The following is a 20,527-nucleotide window of genomic DNA, read 5'->3' as shown; positions in this document are numbered from 1 at the left end:
AAGGAATAGTTAACCCACAAATGAAAATTTACTGAAAATGTACTCACCCTCAGGCCAAGAAGTTTGTTTCTTCATTAGAACAAATCTGGATCTGAAATTTAGCATTACATTACTTGCTTACCACACAAAACTCAATGTAATTATAAGTGGAATAGGAAAGAAAAAAAGTGCTACTTAAAGGAATAGTTAACCCACAAATGAAAATTTACTGAAAATGTACTCACCCTCAGACCAAGAAGTTTGTTTCTTCATTAGAACAAATCTGGATCTGAAATTTAGCATTACATTACTTGCTTACCAATGAATCCTCTGCAGTAAATGGGTGCCATCAGAATGAGAGTTCAAACAGCTGAAAAAAACATCACAATAATCCACAAGTAAACGTCAGATAAGTTAATCAATCATTTAAGGTCTTATGAAATGAAAAGCTGCATGTTTGTAATAAGCAAAATCATAATTTTTAAGACATTATAAGACATTTTTAATCATAAGACATTCAAACCATTGCTTCTGGCTAAAATACGAGTCTCTATCCATAACATTGCTTTCTCCAGTGAAAAAGTTATTTCATCTGAATCAGGAGAGAAATATGCACAGTTTACCAGCAAAAACAGTTCTAAAGAAATATGTCAGTGGATTCTGATGTGAGAGGACAACAGGAGATGGACTTTTTAACTGAAGGAAGCATTATTATGGATTATGTTATGTTTTAGCCAGAAGCAGCAGTTTAAAGTTAAAATGCCCTAATGATGAATGCGTTTCTTACAAACACTTCACAAGATGTTAATTGATGGACTGGAGTCATGTGGATTATTGTGATATTTTTATCAGCTGTCTGAACTCTCATTCTGACGGCACCCATTCACTGCACAGGATCCACTGGTGAGCAAGCGATCTAATGTAAATGTAAATTTCTCCAAATCTGTTCTGATAAAGAAACAAACTCATTTACATCATGGGTAACCTAAAGGTGAACAGATTTTCAGCAAATTTTTGGAGAACTACTCCTTTAAATTGATATGCCAAAACTACAGTTTCTTTTTTGGCAAATGGTATGCTTTACATTCACTTGTCACATCTATTTTTTGGATGAAGTACTATTGATTCCTGTGACGCCAAAGCCATCTTGCATTATTAATGAAAACTCAGATTATAACCCAGTTACAGCCCACAGGGAGAGAGGAACACAGGCTGCCTCTTACCAATGCCCGTCTCTGGCATGGCAAACAGTGTCTTCTCAGTGGCCACACGAAACCGTCCATGAACTGAAAGACCCACGCCCTGCAGAGAGAAAAAAAAAACAGTACAGATCAATAATTGGTTACAATGTTCACAGACCAGATGGGGAGAGCTGTAGAATGAGGGTTCAAGTCTCCACACCCATTCACTGTAAGACACTATATAAAGCAATATTTCACCCAAAAATGAAAATTCATTAATCATCCTCATGTTTCAAATCTGTATGTATGGTCCATATGACTTGTGTGCTATATTACAAGTCTAGATATGCACTACCGTTCAAAAATTTGGGGTTTGTTACATTTTTTTTTATGTTTTGCATTTATTTGATAAAAAATGCAGTAAAAATATTAATATTGTGAAATATAATTACAATTTAAAATTATAGTTTGAGACTGTGTTTGAGACCCTAAATCACGACAGCATCGCCTAAACAGCAGACGCAGGAATGGAATAAAAAAACAGTCACTGATGTACGGCACACCGTATTTTTATGTGCTCTGAAAATCCACAGCTTGTACACAAACTGTGTAGGATTAGAAACAAATGGTGCACATGGCACAACAACAACACAGCAACCCTAGCAGACAGCTGATACTTATTACAGACACAGATGAACAGTTGTCAGGTCTTTTAGCACTAATAACTGACCGATTTTTGAATTGATCAATATTGGCCAAATATCATCCAGAAATCAATCTCATATGGCCATTTGGTGTCCAAGAAACATTTCTTCTTATTATTTTTAATGTTGAAAACAGTTGTGCTGCTTAATATTTTTGTGCAAACCATTATACATTTTTTACAGGATTCTTTGATGAATAGAAAGTTCAAAAGAACAGCATTTATTTGAAATAGAAATCTAATATTTCAGCTACAAAATATTGATATTGAATATTGCTACAAAATATAATATTGTAATATTAAACATGTCTTTACTGTGACATTTGACCAATTTAATGCACCCTTCCTGAATAAAATAATTTCTTTCCAAACTATAAAAAATAATGACCCCAACTGTATATTAGCATTATATCAACCATTAGACACCTTGCTCTGTAGATAAATTATTCTCAAAAAATTAGAAGCAACTTCTAAAGAAAACATCCTGGACTATCAGGAAGCGCAAAATTCGAAAACTTGCCGTTACACAAAATAACATGGCCAAAAGCCTACAACTTATTCATTGTTGCCACTAAAAAAACTCAACCTGATTCTGTCATAAAAAAGAACCACAAATGAGTCAAAGACAGCATCGTCGTCTTAATCACTTTAATATATTTAGCTGATGTGACTCATCAGATCACAGAGCATGACTGACATGGACTCATCTAGTTAAAGAAAATACACATCATAAAATCAGTTATTACGAAACCAACTGGAGGCTGCGTTCTCAACGGACAATAATCATCTTCTGGGGGATTTGAGAAGCATATTGTAATCAGAGCAGCCCATGTGTCCCCTACATGAAAACTCATTAGGGTGATTAGGATAAAGTGAGAACAACCATCCAAACTATCACAGAGTCAAAACAGAAGCAGAAGAAAGGAATAAACTGTCTGAATAGTTTGGCAACAGCATTTTCATGAGGCAACTTAAGTATAAACGGGAAGCACATGTTGTAGCTGGAAGCATCAAATCATTCACCTAGAAGCGGTTGAAACTTTCATCGGTTGTCCAAAATGTTTGGCTGGAATCTGAACGAAAACTTGCGGACAGCTTCTAAATGTAAGAATCAACTCCAGGATGGAAAACAGTACCTATCAAAAACACAAGCATCTCCTCTTTAGGAGACTAATATGGAACATATATGTAGCCAAAAAATTTTTAAAGACCATCTTTAATCTGGTGGTTTTCTAATATGAAAGCGCTCTGGAATGTTTCATCACAGATATCCTAAAAGAAGGCAAACCGCTTTATCAGGTACTTGGCAAACCACTGAATCTAAAAATGCTAGAGGTAGAAATATATCAAAAGTTCCTGTTAACTTAAAAGAGAAAAGTCATGCTTAAACATATGCAGCCACAGGTGAGAATTTGAGATATATATATATATATATATATTTTAACATCTTAGTTCAAAAGTTCCTACACCACTGTTCAAAGTTTTGGGGTTTCTTTTTAAAAAATGTAATCTTTTATTCAGCAAGGATTCATTAAGTTGATCAGAAGTGACAGTAAAGACATTTATGTTTTATTTAAGACATTTATAAAGATTTCTGATTTACATAAATGCTGTTCTTTTGAACCTTCTATTCATTTATTTTCCTGTCTCTCTGTGAAGCTGCTTTGACACAATCTGTGTTGTACTGTATAAAGCACTAGAAATAAAGGTGACATCAAATAATTCTGGGAAAAAAATGTATTGCAGTTTTCACAAAAATAATAAGCTGCACAATTTTTGTCCACATTGACAATAAGAATTCCTTGAGTATCAAATCAGCATATTAGAATGATTTCTGAAGGATCATGTGACACTGAAGACCGGAGTAATGACTGCTGAAAATTCAGCTTTGATCACAGGAATAAATTATATTTGACAATATATTCACATAGAAAACAGCTATTGTACATTTTAATAATATTTCAAAATATTAATGTTTTTCTTGGATTTTTGATCAAATAAATGCAGCCTTGGTGAGCAGAAGAGGCGTTTAAAAAACATTAAAAATCAACCGCAAATTTTGAATGGTAATATAACTTCTATGCCCATTAAGGTCAAAAACATACATAAGTAGAAGACAACAGTTTATACTCGTGTCCACTATAGAGAAAACAAAGTTACATTATGAAATGTGGTCTACATATTTCAGAATGCAACAGTGCACCAGTTCTGTGTAGCTAGAAGCATTCAAGCTGTCTTTTTACATAACAGATGCCCTTCTCTTTCTGGTCCTCTGTATTACTGCAGTCTGTAATAATACAGACTCTGTATTATCTGTCCTGTGGCTCTGCTTAATTAAAGCTACAGAAGCACTAAAGGTGTGATTTTCATTACATAAATGAGATGGTCAAAATTAACTCAGCAGAGGTCATATGAAAGATCTTTTGAGTGTGAGTTTAATGATTTATTTAAATCTGGAGTTGGTCTGGCCTACTTCTAACTGCTCTTCCAATATATGTAACACAGATTTTATTATTATTTGTCATTTATTCATAACAGATGCCCAAGAGTGTGGCGTCACATCCTGCTGCCCATATTCGTCGCAAGGTCCAAAACTCTGTTCCAAAAGACTTAACACAGACGCACAAGTTAATGAGAATGCAGCTTCAGTGGGGACCAAAAGACCATCATTATAGTGATCCACAAATGCTGACTATATAATCAAAGCAAAAGAGTACATTCTTACAAATGCTCGAAATATGCAGAAGAAAAAACAAAAAAACAGGAATAACTGATAAGGAGCGACGGTCAGAAAGTTATTAAAAGTGCGGCGATTATTGGATAATCTACTACCACTTATATTGACAGGACTTATGCCTTCCTCACATCTCTAAATAGGGATTTTGGAAAGCTGCTTTAGACCAAGTATGAGAGGAACTCATACACACTTCAGGGTGTTAAAACTAGATTAGAATTGCTCAAGAAACATTTCTTTATATTATCGGTGTTGAAAATGTTTTTTATACAATTTATTTATTAATGTCTTTATTGTCACTTTTGGTCATTTTAATGTGTCCCTGCTGAATCAAAGTATCAACTTCTAAAAAAAAAACAAAAACAAAAAAAAACTTACTGACCCCAAATGTAGTGTAGAGGCAATAACTACAACTGAAGACAACAAATACAATTTAGTATGCAAATAAATACAAGAAAGAGAACCAATCACACACAAAAAAAATGCAAATAATGTTTATATCTTTGCTAGCTGTTAAATTTTGAATAGTGAACATTCTGTCAACCCAATTCAGCAGGAGATTTTAAAGGTTTTTCTCTTAAATTTATTAAAAACTATAAAGTTAATAACAGCTACAAATATTTATCATAATGGAGACTGCTAATAAAATAAATAAATCAACTAAAAATAACAAAAATACAACTATAGCTCATAGTGACCATGTCTGTTAAACTACACATAATACAAATTAGTAAGATAGCTTTTTGTATATAAGAGCCACTTAAAATCATAATTTTTATTTATTTTTTTTCCATTTTGTGTTCCACAGAAAACTAACTAGCATACAGGTTTGGAACAACATGAGGATGAGTAAATAATAAAAAATATTATTATCTCTAAGAAATGTATTGCAGAAAAAAGATAAAGCGGAAGAAGAAAACAAGAATATTTGTGGAATAATACGCTGCTGCCTTGCAACCGCCCATTTCTTTTTCTCAAATATCTGAGTAAATGGAAAAATCCATTTCTAAACCTTAGGGACATCTGAGGTCAGCACATGCTCAGTGAACTTGCATGGTCATTCCATTCTTAAATAACAGTTCAGAGTCCCCAGCTGAAACATATCACGCAGCAGCTATGCATCAAACGGCTCAGACCAAAGGATGCACGGCACTGAGGTCGAACCACTGTACCTCGACCTTGACAGAATCCCTGATCAATTAAACACCAGGAGCTGACAGATTCCACCACTGAGACATTGCTCTCCTACTGCCAGAACCCCATGAAACTATGAAGACAGTAATATTTCAACTGCTCTGTTGTGCTGGTAAAAGAGTGTTCAAAATATAAAGTTAGTACAGATTAATACGTTCTTGTAATAGTGAAAGTTTTATAATACAAATGAACAACATCTACTGAATATGCTGCTTAAGAATACACATTTTTTTAAAGGAATAGGTCACCCAAAAATGAATACTTACAGTATCCGAGATTTAGAAGAGCTTGTTTGATCACCAGAACAGATTTGGAGTAATTTAGCATTACTTCACTTGCTCACCAATGGGTCCTCTGCAGTGAATGGGTGCCGTCAGAATGAGAGTCCAAACAGCTGATAAATACATCACAATAAACCACAAGTAATCCACACAACTCCAGTCCATTAACTATTGTTTTATGAAGTGAAAAGCTGCATGTGTAATGAATCCATCAAGACATTTTTTTTTACTTCAAACCGTTGCTTCCAGCTAAAAGACGAGTCCTCTATCCATAATATTGCTTTCTCCAGTGAAAAAGTAATCTAGTCTGAATTATAAATATGCACCGATCCAGCACAGTTTACAAGTAAAAACAGTTCTAAACAAATATGGACTTTTCCATTGGACGAAGCATTTTTATGAATTATGGACTATACTGGCCAGAAGCAATGGTTTAAAGTTAAAACAGCTTAATGATGGATTTATTTCTTACGATCATGCAGCTCTTCACTTCACAACATGATGTTAATTGATGGACTGGAGTCGTGTGGATTAATAGTGGATTATTGTGATGAATTTATCAGCTGTTTTGACTCTCATTCTGACGGCACCCATTCACTGCAGTGGATCCATTGGTGAGCAAGTGATGCAATGATACATTTCCAAAGAAGAAACAAACTCACCTACAACTTGGATGGCCTGAGGGTGAAAAGTTTTCTTTTTTGGGTGAACTATTCCTTTAAGCATTAGACGGAATTTTAGGCACCTCTCTATTGTAAGCAGAATTATTAGTAATTAATTAATTTAAAATGTAAATTTTTTAAATACATTTTAAAATATTTAAAATTTTGAGTATACATTTTTGAATCCAGATTATTTGTGATGCATCTCTAATTGCAACTGTAATTATTAAATGAATGACTTTTAGGCCTACACGTAATGTACAACATGAATGTAAATATAAAGTGTTACTCAAACAAATCCATGGCCTACCAATGGGAGGACACTTGAGAACTGATTCATAAGAAACCCAAAGATTGTCTGCAAGATTAGCTCACTGCTGACACCTACTGGATAAAATACTCAGTGCAGGACAGAAATTAAGAGGATTAAAAGAGGGGTTTATGACTCATAGTGCTTCAACTGGCTTGCAGCTCATATGGTCAAACATGATTGCAAAATATGGAAAATTGCACTAAGAATGCATATAATAATAACTCATGGATCCTTATGTCTAAGTATTTTCATGCATATGTTTACAAATGAGAACACCTAGATTGTGCATTATGCATGAAGCCAGTAGCAATGTAAGTCCTACTGTTTTTGGGCAAATTCATAATGACATAATGACAATGCAAAGAATGGAATAGTTATATATATATTGTTTTATATAAAGCCAAACGCTTTGTCCTTCATTTATTTTTATATTTTGTAAACACAAGACAAGCTGGCCCACATTGCCTCTGGCCCTCTGGTTCCTTTAATGCCATATTCTGTTAAATTAGAACAGACAGCACCATCTGCTGGTGAACTTGTGCAGCAAGACAACAATTTTAGATGAATACTTACTCCTCCCATTGTAATTCCATCGATTAGAGCCACATACGGTTTCTGATATGTACCTAAAAAGAGTTAAAATCAATCAATCAATCAATCAATTAATCTGTTCATCAAACCTCAAAAACGGCAACAGAAGTGTGAAAACATACCAATAGTGTTGTTAAGAATATATTCCTCACGAAATAAGTCTTGAGTGAGAGAATCGCCTGCTTTTCCAGCTTCTGAGACAGCTTGGAAAATATTTTTTGCATTTCAGTGTGAATGTCAGATCTGTTTGACTGTATTATCTATGCATAGATCCATTTAAGAGTGAATGAAAAACTAAACTGCACGATTATCTTACATAATTACCTCTGATATCCCCACCAGCACAGAATGCCTTCTCCCCTGCTCCTTTAATGATCACTAGATCCGTTTCTGAGTCTTTGTCCCATTTCTACAAAAACACAACGATTAAAGTAGGTTAAAAATCAGAGATTGTCATATAAAGTTGGATTGGGTGACAAAATTAATATAGGGCTATTATTGATGTTGTGAGAAAGGTTTCCAGTCTCCCCTAACCTTGAGCTGAGGGTAGATGTGTTTGATCATGGTGAGATTCAGAGCATTGAGAGCTTTGGGTCTGTTTAGTGTGATGACTCCAGCGTTTCCAACTTTCTCAAACAGAACTTCAGACCCAGCTTTAGTGGACATCTGAGACACAGTAATAAAACAATATTCAATGGGAGAAACATGAAGAATTAATACGAAACTAAAACGTGTACATCACAAGGTTTGCACACATATTCTTTTCAGTGCTTTTTTTTATTTTTTATAAAATGCACATTTAAGCATAAGACATAAGATGGAAAAAAGACCAAATTATTTCAAGCATTATATATAATACACCAGACCAAAAGGTTTTTAGGGTCATAAAAAATTAATTGAAAAGGATCATACATATGATTAAGTGTGTCCATACTCTTGACTGTCTCAAAAAATTTAGTATGAATAATACTTTTGCCTGCATAGGGCTCAAGCTTACCATGTGTCCTTGTATTCTCTGCAATCTGCAGGCTGATCGTAATCTGTATGAGATAAAAATCAACCGTGGTGTTATTGTTTTCATGCTGAACTTAACATCAAATTGTTATACATATTGTCGGGTAATGTATTAAAATTATTCAATTAAAGGCAACAGAACATTTTGAAACTGAACCCTCAAATACACAGTAGACTATGTTTATTTATTTATGTTCATGCCTTTTATTATTAGACAAGAACACTGCACAACATTTTCTAACATATATATGATGCATTAGGTGTAGTTTGCTCCTATATGTTTTCTAAAACATTTTAAAGTATGTTTTGCTGGGTTCAATCTATGCAAACATTTAAACGACACTTTCCCTACTTTATTAGCTATTGTATATTCACAAGACAACGTCCAAACTTGATCTCATTCATTCTTTTTGAAGAACTTCAGACCCAGCTTTAGTGGACATCTGAGACACAGTAATAAAACAATATTCAATGGGAGAAACATGAAGAATTAATACGAAACTAAAACGTGTACATCACAAGGTTTGCACACATATTCTTTTCAGTGCTTTTTTTTATTTTTTATAAAATGCACATTTAAGCATAAGACATAAGATGGAAAAAAGACCAAATTATTTCAAGCATTATATATAATACACCAGACCAAAAGGTTTTTAGGGTCATAAAAAATTAATTGAAAAGGATCATACATATGATTAAGTGTGTCCATACTCTTGACTGTCTCAAAAAATTTAGTATGAATAATACTTTTGCCTGCATAGGGCTCAAGCTTACCATGTGTCCTTGTATTCTCTGCAATCTGCAGGCTGATCGTAATCTGTATGAGATAAAAATCAACCGTGGTGTTATTGTTTTCATGCTGAACTTAACATCAAATTGTTATACATATTGTCGGGTAATGTATTAAAATTATTCAATTAAAGGCAACAGAACATTTTGAAACTGAACCCTCAAATACACAGTAGACTATGTTTATTTATTTATGTTCATGCCTTTTATTATTAGACAAGAACACTGCACAACATTTTCTAACATATATATGATGCATTAGGTGTAGTTTGCTCCTATATGTTTTCTAAAACATTTTAAAGTATGTTTTGCTGGGTTCAATCTATGCAAACATTTAAACGACACTTTCCCTACTTTATTAGCTATTGTATATTCACAAGACAACGTCCAAACTTGATCTCATTCATTCTTTTTGAAAAAGAGACCTATATTGCACTGTCTGCAGATCTCCTACACATCAAACTGCAAGCAATAATTCAATTCTGGAGTCTATATGCAGAACGAATCCCTGATGACATGACACCTGTGGCACTTGAGGAACACTCACCTGAGCGCAGATGTTACGATTATTAATAACATGGCGAAAACTCAGAGTTCAGCTGATGTTCTGGATCACTGTACACAGAGAGGGTTCTCCGTCTGTCGCCCCTGCTCATTGGCCCTGCTTCACGATGTCATGGTGGCGCGACACCAGCGAGGAAATCTCGCGATGTGTCACAACAGTCCCGATACTGCCCACTACAGTTTCATTCGCGCTTTGCCATTGAACAATAGCACAGATTATGCTCTTTTTTTCTTAGAAAAAATAAAACAAGTATACAAGTATCGCCAATTAATGATCTTATGTATAAAGCTATATTTAACTTAAAAAACTGGATTTGATGACTGTGAAAAGGCGTAAACTCCGATATAAACCGGTTCTGTAAAGAGGTGCCGTTATGTAGAACAGAAATCAAAACCATTATTAAGGGACATACAAGCAAAATATGGCAAGAATACTGGGACATAACTGATACTGGACGACATCTGTATAACATACAAAAACAAGTAGGCTTAAATAGTATTAGGCAGAGCAGGAATCCAAAGGAAGGAAAGATAATTACACGTCTTAGAATAGGTCATGCTGGTTTAAATTTTACATTACAGAGAATAGGAAAACACCCTACTGGTCTTTGCGACCACTGCAACACACAAGAGACAGTAAAACATATTTTATTAGATTGTAAAAGGTATGAAGAAGAAAGAAGGGAGTTAGAATCACAAGTTGGAAAACAAAACATGACAGTGGGAAATCTGCTAGGAAAAACAATGTCTAGGGAAATACATAGTCTCCTAATGAATTATTTGAAAAATACTGGGATAAGTGAAAGAATTTGATGGAGATATATAGGGGGGAAGGAGTATGTGTGTATATATATATATATATATTATAATGGGGGGGGATTATAATGTTTTTTTAAATTCTCTCATTGTGCTTTCTCTCAAAGTACTGCCCACACTCCAGTCCAGTAGGTGGCGGTAAATGCACCTTTAAGTTGGTTTGCCAACCGCCAATAAAATGTAAAGAAGAAGAAGAAGGTGCTTGAGTTGCTATGCAACTGTACCGACGCCGGAAGTGCGTGGCTACGAAAGACATGGCGAACAAGAGGGGAACAGCTGGGTCTGCTCCCTTTCATGATATTTTACGACATTATGCGGTATTAATCCTAACTATTTTATCCTATAAATTCACTTCGGCTACAGAGGACGATGCATTTCGTGCCGGGCAGTCGATATTGTCTCCGGTGGCTGCAGCATCACGGGATGTTCGGTAGGAATCATTTGTTGGAAAAAATGCTTCCTACTTTTACATGGCAAATGTCCACAACTATTATGTCATTTTGTGTTGGTTTATTCCTGTTATGTAGTGCCGTATGAACGCTGTAATTCAAAAATAAATGACTATGGTTACCAGGTTATAAGAGACTTTCAGAAGTAAAACGTTTGACTTCCCCTTTATGTACCTTCAGCACCACATGTAAGGATCGAGTACCCCTTCATTACACCCAAATATAAATGTTTCTCTGTTGAATATTATACTGGATATCATTCAGCTTTATAATCAGTATTATTAAAACGGTCATTATGGATCATTGTTCACTAAAAAACTGTAAGAAAGTGAAAAGTCTATATCTCTCTAACTAAAGAATTGTGTTTGGTATGGTTTGATTTCCAATGAGATGGAAGTAGGCCTATATGAAAACAATAGAATTTTACACCAATAACTTGTTTTACACATAATTTTACAATAAAACATGTTTTGTTTGAAACATTTTGATTAGAGAAAGGACAAAAAAAAAAAGAAAAATCACCAGGAATATTTAACACTAAAATTAATGAATAATTAAATTGCCCAAACGAAATTATTGAAAGTTTGATTCACGAAATATATTATTAACTTTATTATTAAATATATAAATATATTATTATTACTCGTTGTGATAGCACTAGCAGTCTGAGAAATCAGATTTTATAAATGCATTTAGTTTATGAGGTAGAAAAAAACGTTACATTTTAAAAACATGAAACATTTTATTTGGAGGAAATACAATAAATAAATCCCCTTAAAAATTTTTATATTAAATTTATTGGAAAAATGTAATTACTCAAAAATGCTCCAAATAAATAATTGAAAGTTTAATTTGTTCGGTTTTATTATTAACTTCTTTGTGATAGCAGTCTGAGAAATCTGTTATTTATAAATGTATTTTTAGTTTATTTTTTTTTATTTTTAGTTTATTTTTTTTATAATTTAGTCTGGTATTAATTTGATTTCCAATGAGATAGAAGTAGGGGAAAATATCTAATTTTACTATATGAAACATTTTGATTAAAGAAAAGAACAAAATGAAGAATCACCTAGAATATTTCACACTAAATGTAATGAAAAAATTAGTTTAGTTTTTTATTTTTTAGGCAAAAAATGCTCAAACCAAAGTATTGAAAGTTTGAATATACATTGATCCTGTTATATGCAATGCTCAGATACCTCCTATATGATGTAAATCCACCCGAGGGCTTCAATCTTCGCCGAGATGTGTACATTCGCATGGCCTCTTTGCTGAAGACGTTGAGGAAAGAGGGCGACTGGGTGCTAGTTTTGCCTCCATGGGGTCGTCTGTATCACTGGCAGAGTCCTGATATACATCAGGTTCGCATCCCGTGGGGGGAGTTCTTCAGCATAACCAGCCTGCAGGCTAACATACCAATCATTGAGTATGAGGAGTTTATTGCTGGTGAGCCATGCTGTTTTTGTGTGTTTGAGAGAGAGAGATTACAATTACATGTCATTATTTAGCTTCATTTACCTGTCATTCATTTATTCAGACAGGAGGAATGTTGGAAAAACAGGTTTAAAATTCCATGTGGTGATGCTAGTGGCACAGAAAATACAGGATAGTCTTGCGTGACTGTCTAGTTAGTCATATACAGTCAATTTTCACTTAGAAATTGCTAGTAAATTCCACAAATAAATACAAAGAAATACCAAGTAACACACTGAATTAAACGTGAAATTTTAAAGTAGAAAGACATACTCCAGTAAACGTTTTTACAATGTAGTATTTAAATATGAGTAGGAGCACTGCATTAATAAACAATAAAAGCTGAGACTCAATTATCATTCCCACGTTCTGTGTCTTTATTATTGATCTCAGAGTCTGGAGGTCCCTTCATTGACCAGATCCTTGTGCTGCAGAGCTATGCCGAGGGCTGGACAGATGGGAAATGGGAGGAGAAGGTGGATGAACGACCATGCATCGAAAAGCTAATGTACTCAAAAGACAAACAGGGTTATTACAGGTACTGCTTTAAAATGACAGGTTCAGCCAGTTCAGGTGCTTTTGACAGACATACTGTACTTATAGAAGGATGCAAGGTATTGTTTATGCAACTTTTAAAGCCATACATGAATAATTGTTAAAGAACAGTTCACCCCAAAATAAAATATTTCAAAATATACTGTATGTGTGTGTAAATATAAATATAAATAGAATACTGTAATATATATAATATGCTGATTTGGTATTCAAGAAACATTTCCTTAGTGTTATTAAATGTTGAAAACAGCTGTGCTGATTCATATTTTTGTGGAAACTGTGAAACATGATTTTCAGGATTATTTTGATGAATAGAAAGTACAAAAGAACAGCATTTATTGGAATACATTTTTTGTAACATTATGAAAGTCTTTACTGTCACTTTTGATGAAATGAATGCATTCTTGCTGAATAAAACTATATATTATAAATATTATAAACCTTCCTGACCCCAAACTTTTAAATGTATGTCCATACAACTTATGCATTATATTTGATTATCATCTGAAGCCGAACAATTGCTTTGTGTGAGAAACAAACCGAAATTTAAAGGGATAGTTTGTGTGATTATTTACTCACCTTCATGTTCTTTCAGTGTATGATTTTCTTTGTTCTGTTGAATGCAAAAGAATATATTTTGAACTTTGTTTCCATACAAAAAAAAGTCCAAACAAAACAGCATTCTTTAAAATATTTTCTTTTGTGTTCCACTGAAAAAAAGTAATGCATAGGAAAAGAAATTCAATCCATTTCTTTAATGAAATCTTTTTTTTTTTCTCCAGAGGTTGGCTTTGGGGTTATGAGGAGACCAGGGCATTGAATGTCACCTGCTTATCTGCTCAGGGACATGCCTCTATCTTGGCTCCTGTCTTACAAAATAACTTAAACGTTACGTAAGTCACTTTGGAAATAAGTTTGAATTAAAATAGCTTTTAAATGCAAATGGGGTCCTATACATGTGTTTTCATTGAACCACAGGTCAATAATGCTGGACAGATCTGAAACTGTCCTTCATGATCACTATGCTGGGAAGGACTACTGGGATGTAAGTCCATGAATTAATATTCTCAGGTTTTTGAAATAATTTGGCTAAAAATGTAGCATTAATTAGACCTTTTGAAAGATATCTCACCTATCTCATTTTATTGTTCTACAGACGCGGCGAAGTATGGTGTTTGCCAAACACTTGCGTATCATAGGAGACGAGTTTAAGGCCAAGTATCTCAACTCCACAGACAAACAGGACCAGACGCCGTATAACGAAGACTGGACCCAAATGAAAGTATATTTCACTTACATTAACTCTCCCCTCTCATTGTTCAAATACAAAAAGTACTGGTGTCATTGCTGCCAGCATAATAGATATAGTCAAACTGGTGTTTATATAACAAGATGAAGTATTTGAGCTTCGTCAATGCTTTTGTTCACATGTCAAGACAGTTAATTTCTGGAATGTTTGCCTTGTGCTTTACACCCACGCTCATTTCAGCATGACAAAACAGTCATATTTGTTGCATGACCTTTTGTAAACTCTTGGACCCAGAACAGGCTGGGCAGTGCTAAGGGAGGCCCTTACCTGGGAGTCCACCTGCGTAGGAAGGACTTCATCTGGGGGCACAGAGAAGATGTGCCCAGCCTCAAAGAAGCAGTGAAGAAGATCCATAGTCTCATGAAGAAGCACAAGCTTCAACAAGTCTTTGTTGCCACCGATGCAGACGAAGAAGGTACAGACACTATTAAAAAGACTGAAAAAGTCTAAAACAACAATGTACAAATTATTTAAGCTTTCATTCAGAAACATTTATTTATTTATTTTTGTTACAAAACATTCACAGAATAGACAAAAAATGGAAACATTTTTGTTATTTTTTACTAAACCTCATCTCAAAGCCTTGAGCTGATATTTTTTCTGTTCAGCAGAATATAGGAGTCATTTAAAAAAAATATTCATGCATATCTAAAAAACACAGTAAAAGCACCTTAAAAGTAGTTCACATGATTTGTGTGCTATATTAAGCAGAAGACTTATTATATAAGTCTTCTGAAGCCATCCAACAGCTTTGTATTAGCAAATGGCCATTTTTTATTCACTTAAAATCTTCTTTTCCTAAACACTACTGTTTAAAAGTTTGGGCTCAGTACATTTCTTTTAAAAAATAAATACTTTTATTCAGCAAGGAGACATTACATTGTTCAAAAGTAACAGTAAGGACATATAATATTACAAAGGATTTCTGTTCTTTTGAACTTTCTATTCATCAAAGGAAAAAAAGAGGAAAATGTTTTTTTGATGGTTTCCACATAAATATTAAGCTGTACAACTGTTTTCAACATTTATAATAGTAAGAAATGTTTTTTTAAGCATCAAATCAGCATATTAGAATGATTTCTGAAGGATCATGGGACACTGAAGACTGGAGTAATGACTGCTGAAAATTGGCTTTGCCATCATTACATTTTAACATATATTAAAATAGAAAACAGTCATTTTAAATTGTAATAATATTTCACAATATGATGGTTTTTACCATATGTTTGATCAAATAAATGCAGCCTTGGTGAGACTTAAAAACAGTTAAAAAAATCTTACTTTCTTTCTTTTTAAACAGTAGTGTGCAGTAGTATATATATATATATATATATACTGTATGTATATGTATGTGAGATCAGGCTGTTTCTGCTTTTAGAGCTAGCTAAACTGAAAAGGATGCTACCTGAGATGGTACAATACAAGCCCACCTGGGAGGACCTGGAGCTCTTGAAGGATGGAGGGGTGGCTATCATAGACCAGTGGATCTGCGCTCATGCGAGGTATTGAATCACACCCTCTGCTCTCCTTTTTTTCGTCACAACAAAGCGGTTACTGAATGACATTGCATTTTTTGTATGCTTCAGGTGGACAAAAGCTGCTTTATCAACTGTGTTGAAAGATGAATCGCCTACTCGATTTTAGAGTTAGTTGCTTTTCAAACCAGAATTTTCTTTTAGTGTTTATATATTTTTTCTTCATCTCTTTCATTGATTTTAATTTAGTTTTGATTCAAACCAAGTATTGGGAATTGGGAATAATATAATGACAAAATTGATTGTTTTGGAAAACATTTTTCACTTGCCAAAATAATATTTAAATTAATGACTTAACTTAAAAAAATTATTTAGCAATAACACTTACTAATTAGATTCTTTGCTGTTTCATTGAATTGGGTGTGACTCAAAATATTCTTTCCATTAAAAACAGGAAATGTATAACCCCATGACATAATGGCTTGATCATTCCAATCAACTCAAGCACTTGCTTAACTGGAAAAAATGCTCATTGTTTGATATGACAACCTTTGATCCTACCCTATCACATGCTGTTGTATGACATTTTACTGTAAATATATCTTGCAATCGTTTTGTTTGCGATGGCTTATATCTTTTGTAAGAGTACATCACCCACTCACATCTGAGTTGTCTTTCTTGTCAGGTATTTCATTGGGACATCAGTTTCAACGTTCTCTTTCAGAATACACGAGGAAAGGGAGATCCTAGGTTTCGATCCTAAAACCACCTATAACCGATTCTGTGGTGACGATGAGAACGAATGTGAACAACCAACACACTGGAAAATTGTCTACTGATCACACAGAAAACTTGATGCTGATCATACAGACTGCAGTTGATTTTTCAGATTTAAGAGGATTCTCTATATGTTTTAATGCGTTTGCTGACAATGTTGAAAATACAATCTTTTAAAAGAATTGTTCACCCAAAAATGAAATTTCCTGAACATTTACTCCCCTTCAAGCCATCCAGATGTAGATGAGTTTGCTTCTTCATTAGATCAGATTAGGAGAAATTTAGCATTATTTACTTGCTCACCAATGGATCCTCTGCAGTGAATGGGTGCCGTCAGAATAAGAGTCCAAACAGCTGATAAAAACATCACCGTAATCTACAGGTAATCCACATATTTCCAGTCCATCAATTAACATTTTGTGAAGCAAAAAGCAGTGTTTTTGTAAGAAACAAATCCATCTTTAAGACAGTCCTCTATCCACAATATTGCTTTCTCCAGTGAAAAAGTAGTCTCGTCTGAATCGGAAGAGAAGTATGCAGTCCAAAACAGTTCTAAACAAATATATTGTTGGATTTTAATGTGAGAGGACAATTTGGGATGGATTTGAGGAATCGTTATTATGGATTATGGACCGGTATTTTGGCCAGAAGCGACAATTTAAAGTTTAAACGGCTTAATAATGGATTTGTTTCTTATAAACACGCAGCTAATGATGTTAATTGATGGAGTTGTGTGGATTACTTGTGGATTATTGTGATTTTTTTTTTTTTTTGTACTTCCATTCCGACAGCACCCATTTACTGCAGAGGATCCACATTTCTGCAAATCTGTTCTGATGAAGAAACAAACTCATCTACATCCTGTATGTCCTGAAGGTGAGTCATTTTTCAGTAAATGAATTATTAGTTTCATAGCAGAGCCAATGGTTTTTGATTGTGTAACAAGTTTGTAAGGCCTTTGTAAGTTAAAGAAGATAAGGTGAGCCATAAGTGGAATATATCAAATGGCTTTTTATCTCATATCTTGTGTCGCATATGGAATTTGTGAATGCTGCTGCTCTGTTCTCACAGTTCTTTGATTCGGATTGTTGATACTCAAGATGAATTGTGTATAACACTGTGATCAAACCTTTTTGAAAAAGGTCAACATGATTTTTGACCCCTGCTCCAGCCTTTGAAGTCTAGCTTTTTGTGTAATGCTCTACTTGCCAATTATTTTGGTCTCAGCATATTTTATAACTTTGAGAAAAAACATGTATGAACATACAGTATTAGTGTTTATTTGATGTATCTGTCAGTATTGTGCCTGTCAAACAAACAAAAAAAAGTGCTTTCATAGGCTTTGCCATACAGTATTTTTACAGTAGTGTTTATTCCTTTAATTAGATGAGGTAATAGATTCCAGTACAAAGCATGTTCTAAAATCACAGTCAGTAATACGCATCAGGAATGGTAGCATTCTTAACTTGATGACAAACAGTTGAGGTTTTTGTTTTGTATATTTCTTTTTTTGTTTGGAAATGTAAATTTATGTTCACAATTACCATTCAAAGATGTACTGTATTTTCATCTGTGCAGTTTTTCTATAAATGTTTTTTTTTTTCTAAATTAAATTTCTAGTTGAAATTTCTGTAATTAGTTGTCTGCTAGATACATTATAAAAGAATACATTTGCTGTAGGTTTTTGCTCATTTTTACATGACTGTTTTGCAATCTCTCCCTTGGGGCATGAATCTGGTTTCATATGATGCCAATCTGTCCAGCTCAAAGCTATACTTATCATTTTACCTCAACTTGTGGGTGGAGACAATGCTTTGTGACTTATTCTCACAGAAAAGAGGGCGGCATGAGACGTCTTTCAGTCTTTTGTTCTGTTGACGATTCTGGAAAACTTTCCAAGCCTGTTTCCATAGTTCCAGTCTCTTATTTTAACAATAGCATGTTATGTGGATCCTAATCTTGGCTATTTATTATTACGATCAGCTTTAGAACTGATTAACATGTTAGGTGATATATTTCAGAATAATGTATGTACTGTTATTGTATTTTCCCTTTTAACCTAAAGACAAAGGGAAGCTTTATGAACTTCACAACCTGTACAACCATCATGAAAAAAACACTGAATGTGATCTAAAAGTCATAAAAAAACAGATAGTCTGATCAAGACAGACTGAACAAAAGAATTTGAACTGGTTCGTTGGTTCAGTGTAGAACAGAGAACATTTTTTTCAACCAGTCCTTTACCACAGTTTAAAGTATATCACGAAATGGCTGAAAAAAATATCATGTACTGTTGCTGCACACACATAATGATTCATAATATCTCAATTATGAATAACCTATTCACACACTTTCTTCAGTGAATATTTCTGATGATATGTTTTAACATATGAAACTGCTTTGGCCAACAAATATTGTAATATTTTTTGTTGACTGAAAAATATTACAATATCATGAAAACATCATGAAAACACAGTTCAATCTTTGTGTAAAAATCTATTTTACTTAGATATAGCATAAGTATGTTACTGGAATTTTAGATTTCACTCTAATTATGAAACCTTCCCAACCTGACATAAATATTTATTTCCTCAATAACAATAGCTGTGTGAATAGAAGACAGATTTGTTTGACCAATACTTGTCATATTTTTAGTTATTGCGTTGTTGTCTGTGTTAAACTAGGCAGTACTTTAGGCACTAAGCTGAAATCTACCCTTTAGAGGAAGTAGCTACACTATAAACTATATGGGACTTTACTATTAGTGTCTTTTTGAAAATGTCTTGACCCCGCAGTACACATTTCCAAGCTGTACATACAGGTGTTGAACTTTAAATAAAGAGCTTCTTAACTGCTAGCAAACGATATGATCTACAGCTCTCCTTTCAATTTACTATAAGTCATTCTTCACATCATCCAGCGATGTTATTGTTCTCTGCTTCTTTATGTACATATCCTGTTACTATTGAAGTGACAGAGAAACGACTCCAAGCGATTGATTCAGTGCGGGAGTGAGCTGTTGGAACAATTCGAACTGAATCGAGAACTGATTCAGACCGTTTTGAAGACCCGCTGGACAGATTCACTGAAAAGAACCGATTAAACTCTGATTCATTCGAGGCATCTTTCTTAAATATTTTTTCAGCGTTATTTACTGAATTAACTAAAAAGCTGATAAACGAACAATATAGTAGCTATTAAAATGTTACATGATTTAAAAGCTAGCAAATAGTGACACTACGACCAAAGAAATGCAGGCCTAGTTCAACCAATAGATTTGCTACTGAAATGTCACATAATTGAGCTAAAACCTAAATGTTGAAAAAAAATAATTAAAGGGGTCATATGACGTTGCTAAAAAGAACATTATGTTGTGTATTTGGTGTAATACAATGTGTTTATGCGGTTTAAGGTTCAAAAAACAAATTTTCCACATACTGTACATTATTGTTTCTCCTCTATGCCCCGCCTTTCTGAAACAGTAGATTTTTACAAAGCTCATCGGTCTGAAAAGCGAGGTGTGCTCTGATTGGCCAGCTATCCAGTGCCGAATGCCTCGAGCGTGTGATGGAAATGTTACGCCCCTTAACATACTGTGATGCCGTCTCCAAGCAGGACGAGACTCAGTCCAGCTGCTCTGCTCGTGCACATCCCATCATCGGTTCTCT

The 20,527-nt window shown here is 34.1% G+C and overlaps 2 protein-coding genes across 3 annotated transcripts in view; one reads left to right on the top strand and one right to left on the bottom strand.

Annotated features, from left to right (window-relative positions):
- Positions 1–10,142, bottom strand: part of LOC107714371 (3-hydroxyisobutyryl-CoA hydrolase, mitochondrial-like) — a 28,643-nt gene extending 18,501 nt beyond the window's left edge. The window contains exons 1-7 of the mRNA XM_016520194.1: positions 9,989–10,142; positions 9,427–9,469; positions 8,173–8,304; positions 7,963–8,047; positions 7,761–7,841; positions 7,621–7,673; positions 1,203–1,281 (exon numbers count right to left, since the gene is read on the bottom strand). Of these exons, the coding sequence (XP_016375680.1) occupies positions 1,203–1,281; positions 7,621–7,673; positions 7,761–7,841; positions 7,963–8,047; positions 8,173–8,304; positions 9,427–9,469; positions 9,989–10,020 (505 nt within the window). The 5' untranslated portion in view covers positions 10,021–10,142. The remainder of the gene's footprint in view (positions 1–1,202; positions 1,282–7,620; positions 7,674–7,760; positions 7,842–7,962; positions 8,048–8,172; positions 8,305–9,426; positions 9,470–9,988) is intronic.
- Positions 10,143–11,051: 909 nt separating this feature from the next.
- Positions 11,052–17,143, top strand: LOC107714363 (GDP-fucose protein O-fucosyltransferase 2-like). Of its 2 annotated transcripts, none has more exons than XM_016520186.1 (9): positions 11,052–11,251; positions 12,466–12,716; positions 13,137–13,281; positions 14,081–14,191; positions 14,277–14,343; positions 14,455–14,580; positions 14,842–15,022; positions 15,986–16,109; positions 16,807–17,143. In XM_016520186.1, the coding sequence occupies exons 1-9, from the start codon at positions 11,076–11,078 to the stop codon at positions 16,919–16,921; spliced, it is 1,296 nt and encodes a 431-aa protein (XP_016375672.1). In that variant the 5' UTR covers positions 11,052–11,075; the 3' UTR covers positions 16,922–17,143. The 2 variants fall into 2 exon arrangements, with proteins under 2 accessions (XP_016375672.1, XP_016375671.1); XM_016520185.1 differs by having other exon boundaries at positions 16,768–17,143.
- Positions 17,144–20,527: the final 3,384 nt, after the last annotated feature.

This window comes from Sinocyclocheilus rhinocerous, unplaced genomic scaffold (assembly GCF_001515625.1).
Source record: "Sinocyclocheilus rhinocerous isolate Xijiao unplaced genomic scaffold, SAMN03320098_v1.1 scaffold449, whole genome shotgun sequence".
NCBI classification, from domain to species: Eukaryota; Metazoa; Chordata; class Actinopteri; order Cypriniformes; family Cyprinidae; genus Sinocyclocheilus; species Sinocyclocheilus rhinocerous.
Note: the sequence above shows the minus strand (reverse complement) of the source record. Positions and strands in the feature narration are given on the sequence as shown.

Bases quoted from the DNA above. Each gene is read 5' to 3' on its own strand.
- LOC107714363 (XM_016520185.1), top strand. From the start codon at position 11,076: ATGGCGAACAAGAGGGGAACAGCTGGGTCTGCTCCCTTTCATGATATT. The intron at 12,717-13,136 runs GTGAGCCATGCT...TATTGATCTCAG, and splicing joins GTATGAGGAGTTTATTGCTG to AGTCTGGAGGTCCCTTCATT. The intron at 14,344-14,454 runs GTAAGTCCATGA...ATTGTTCTACAG, and splicing joins CTGGGAAGGACTACTGGGAT to ACGCGGCGAAGTATGGTGTT.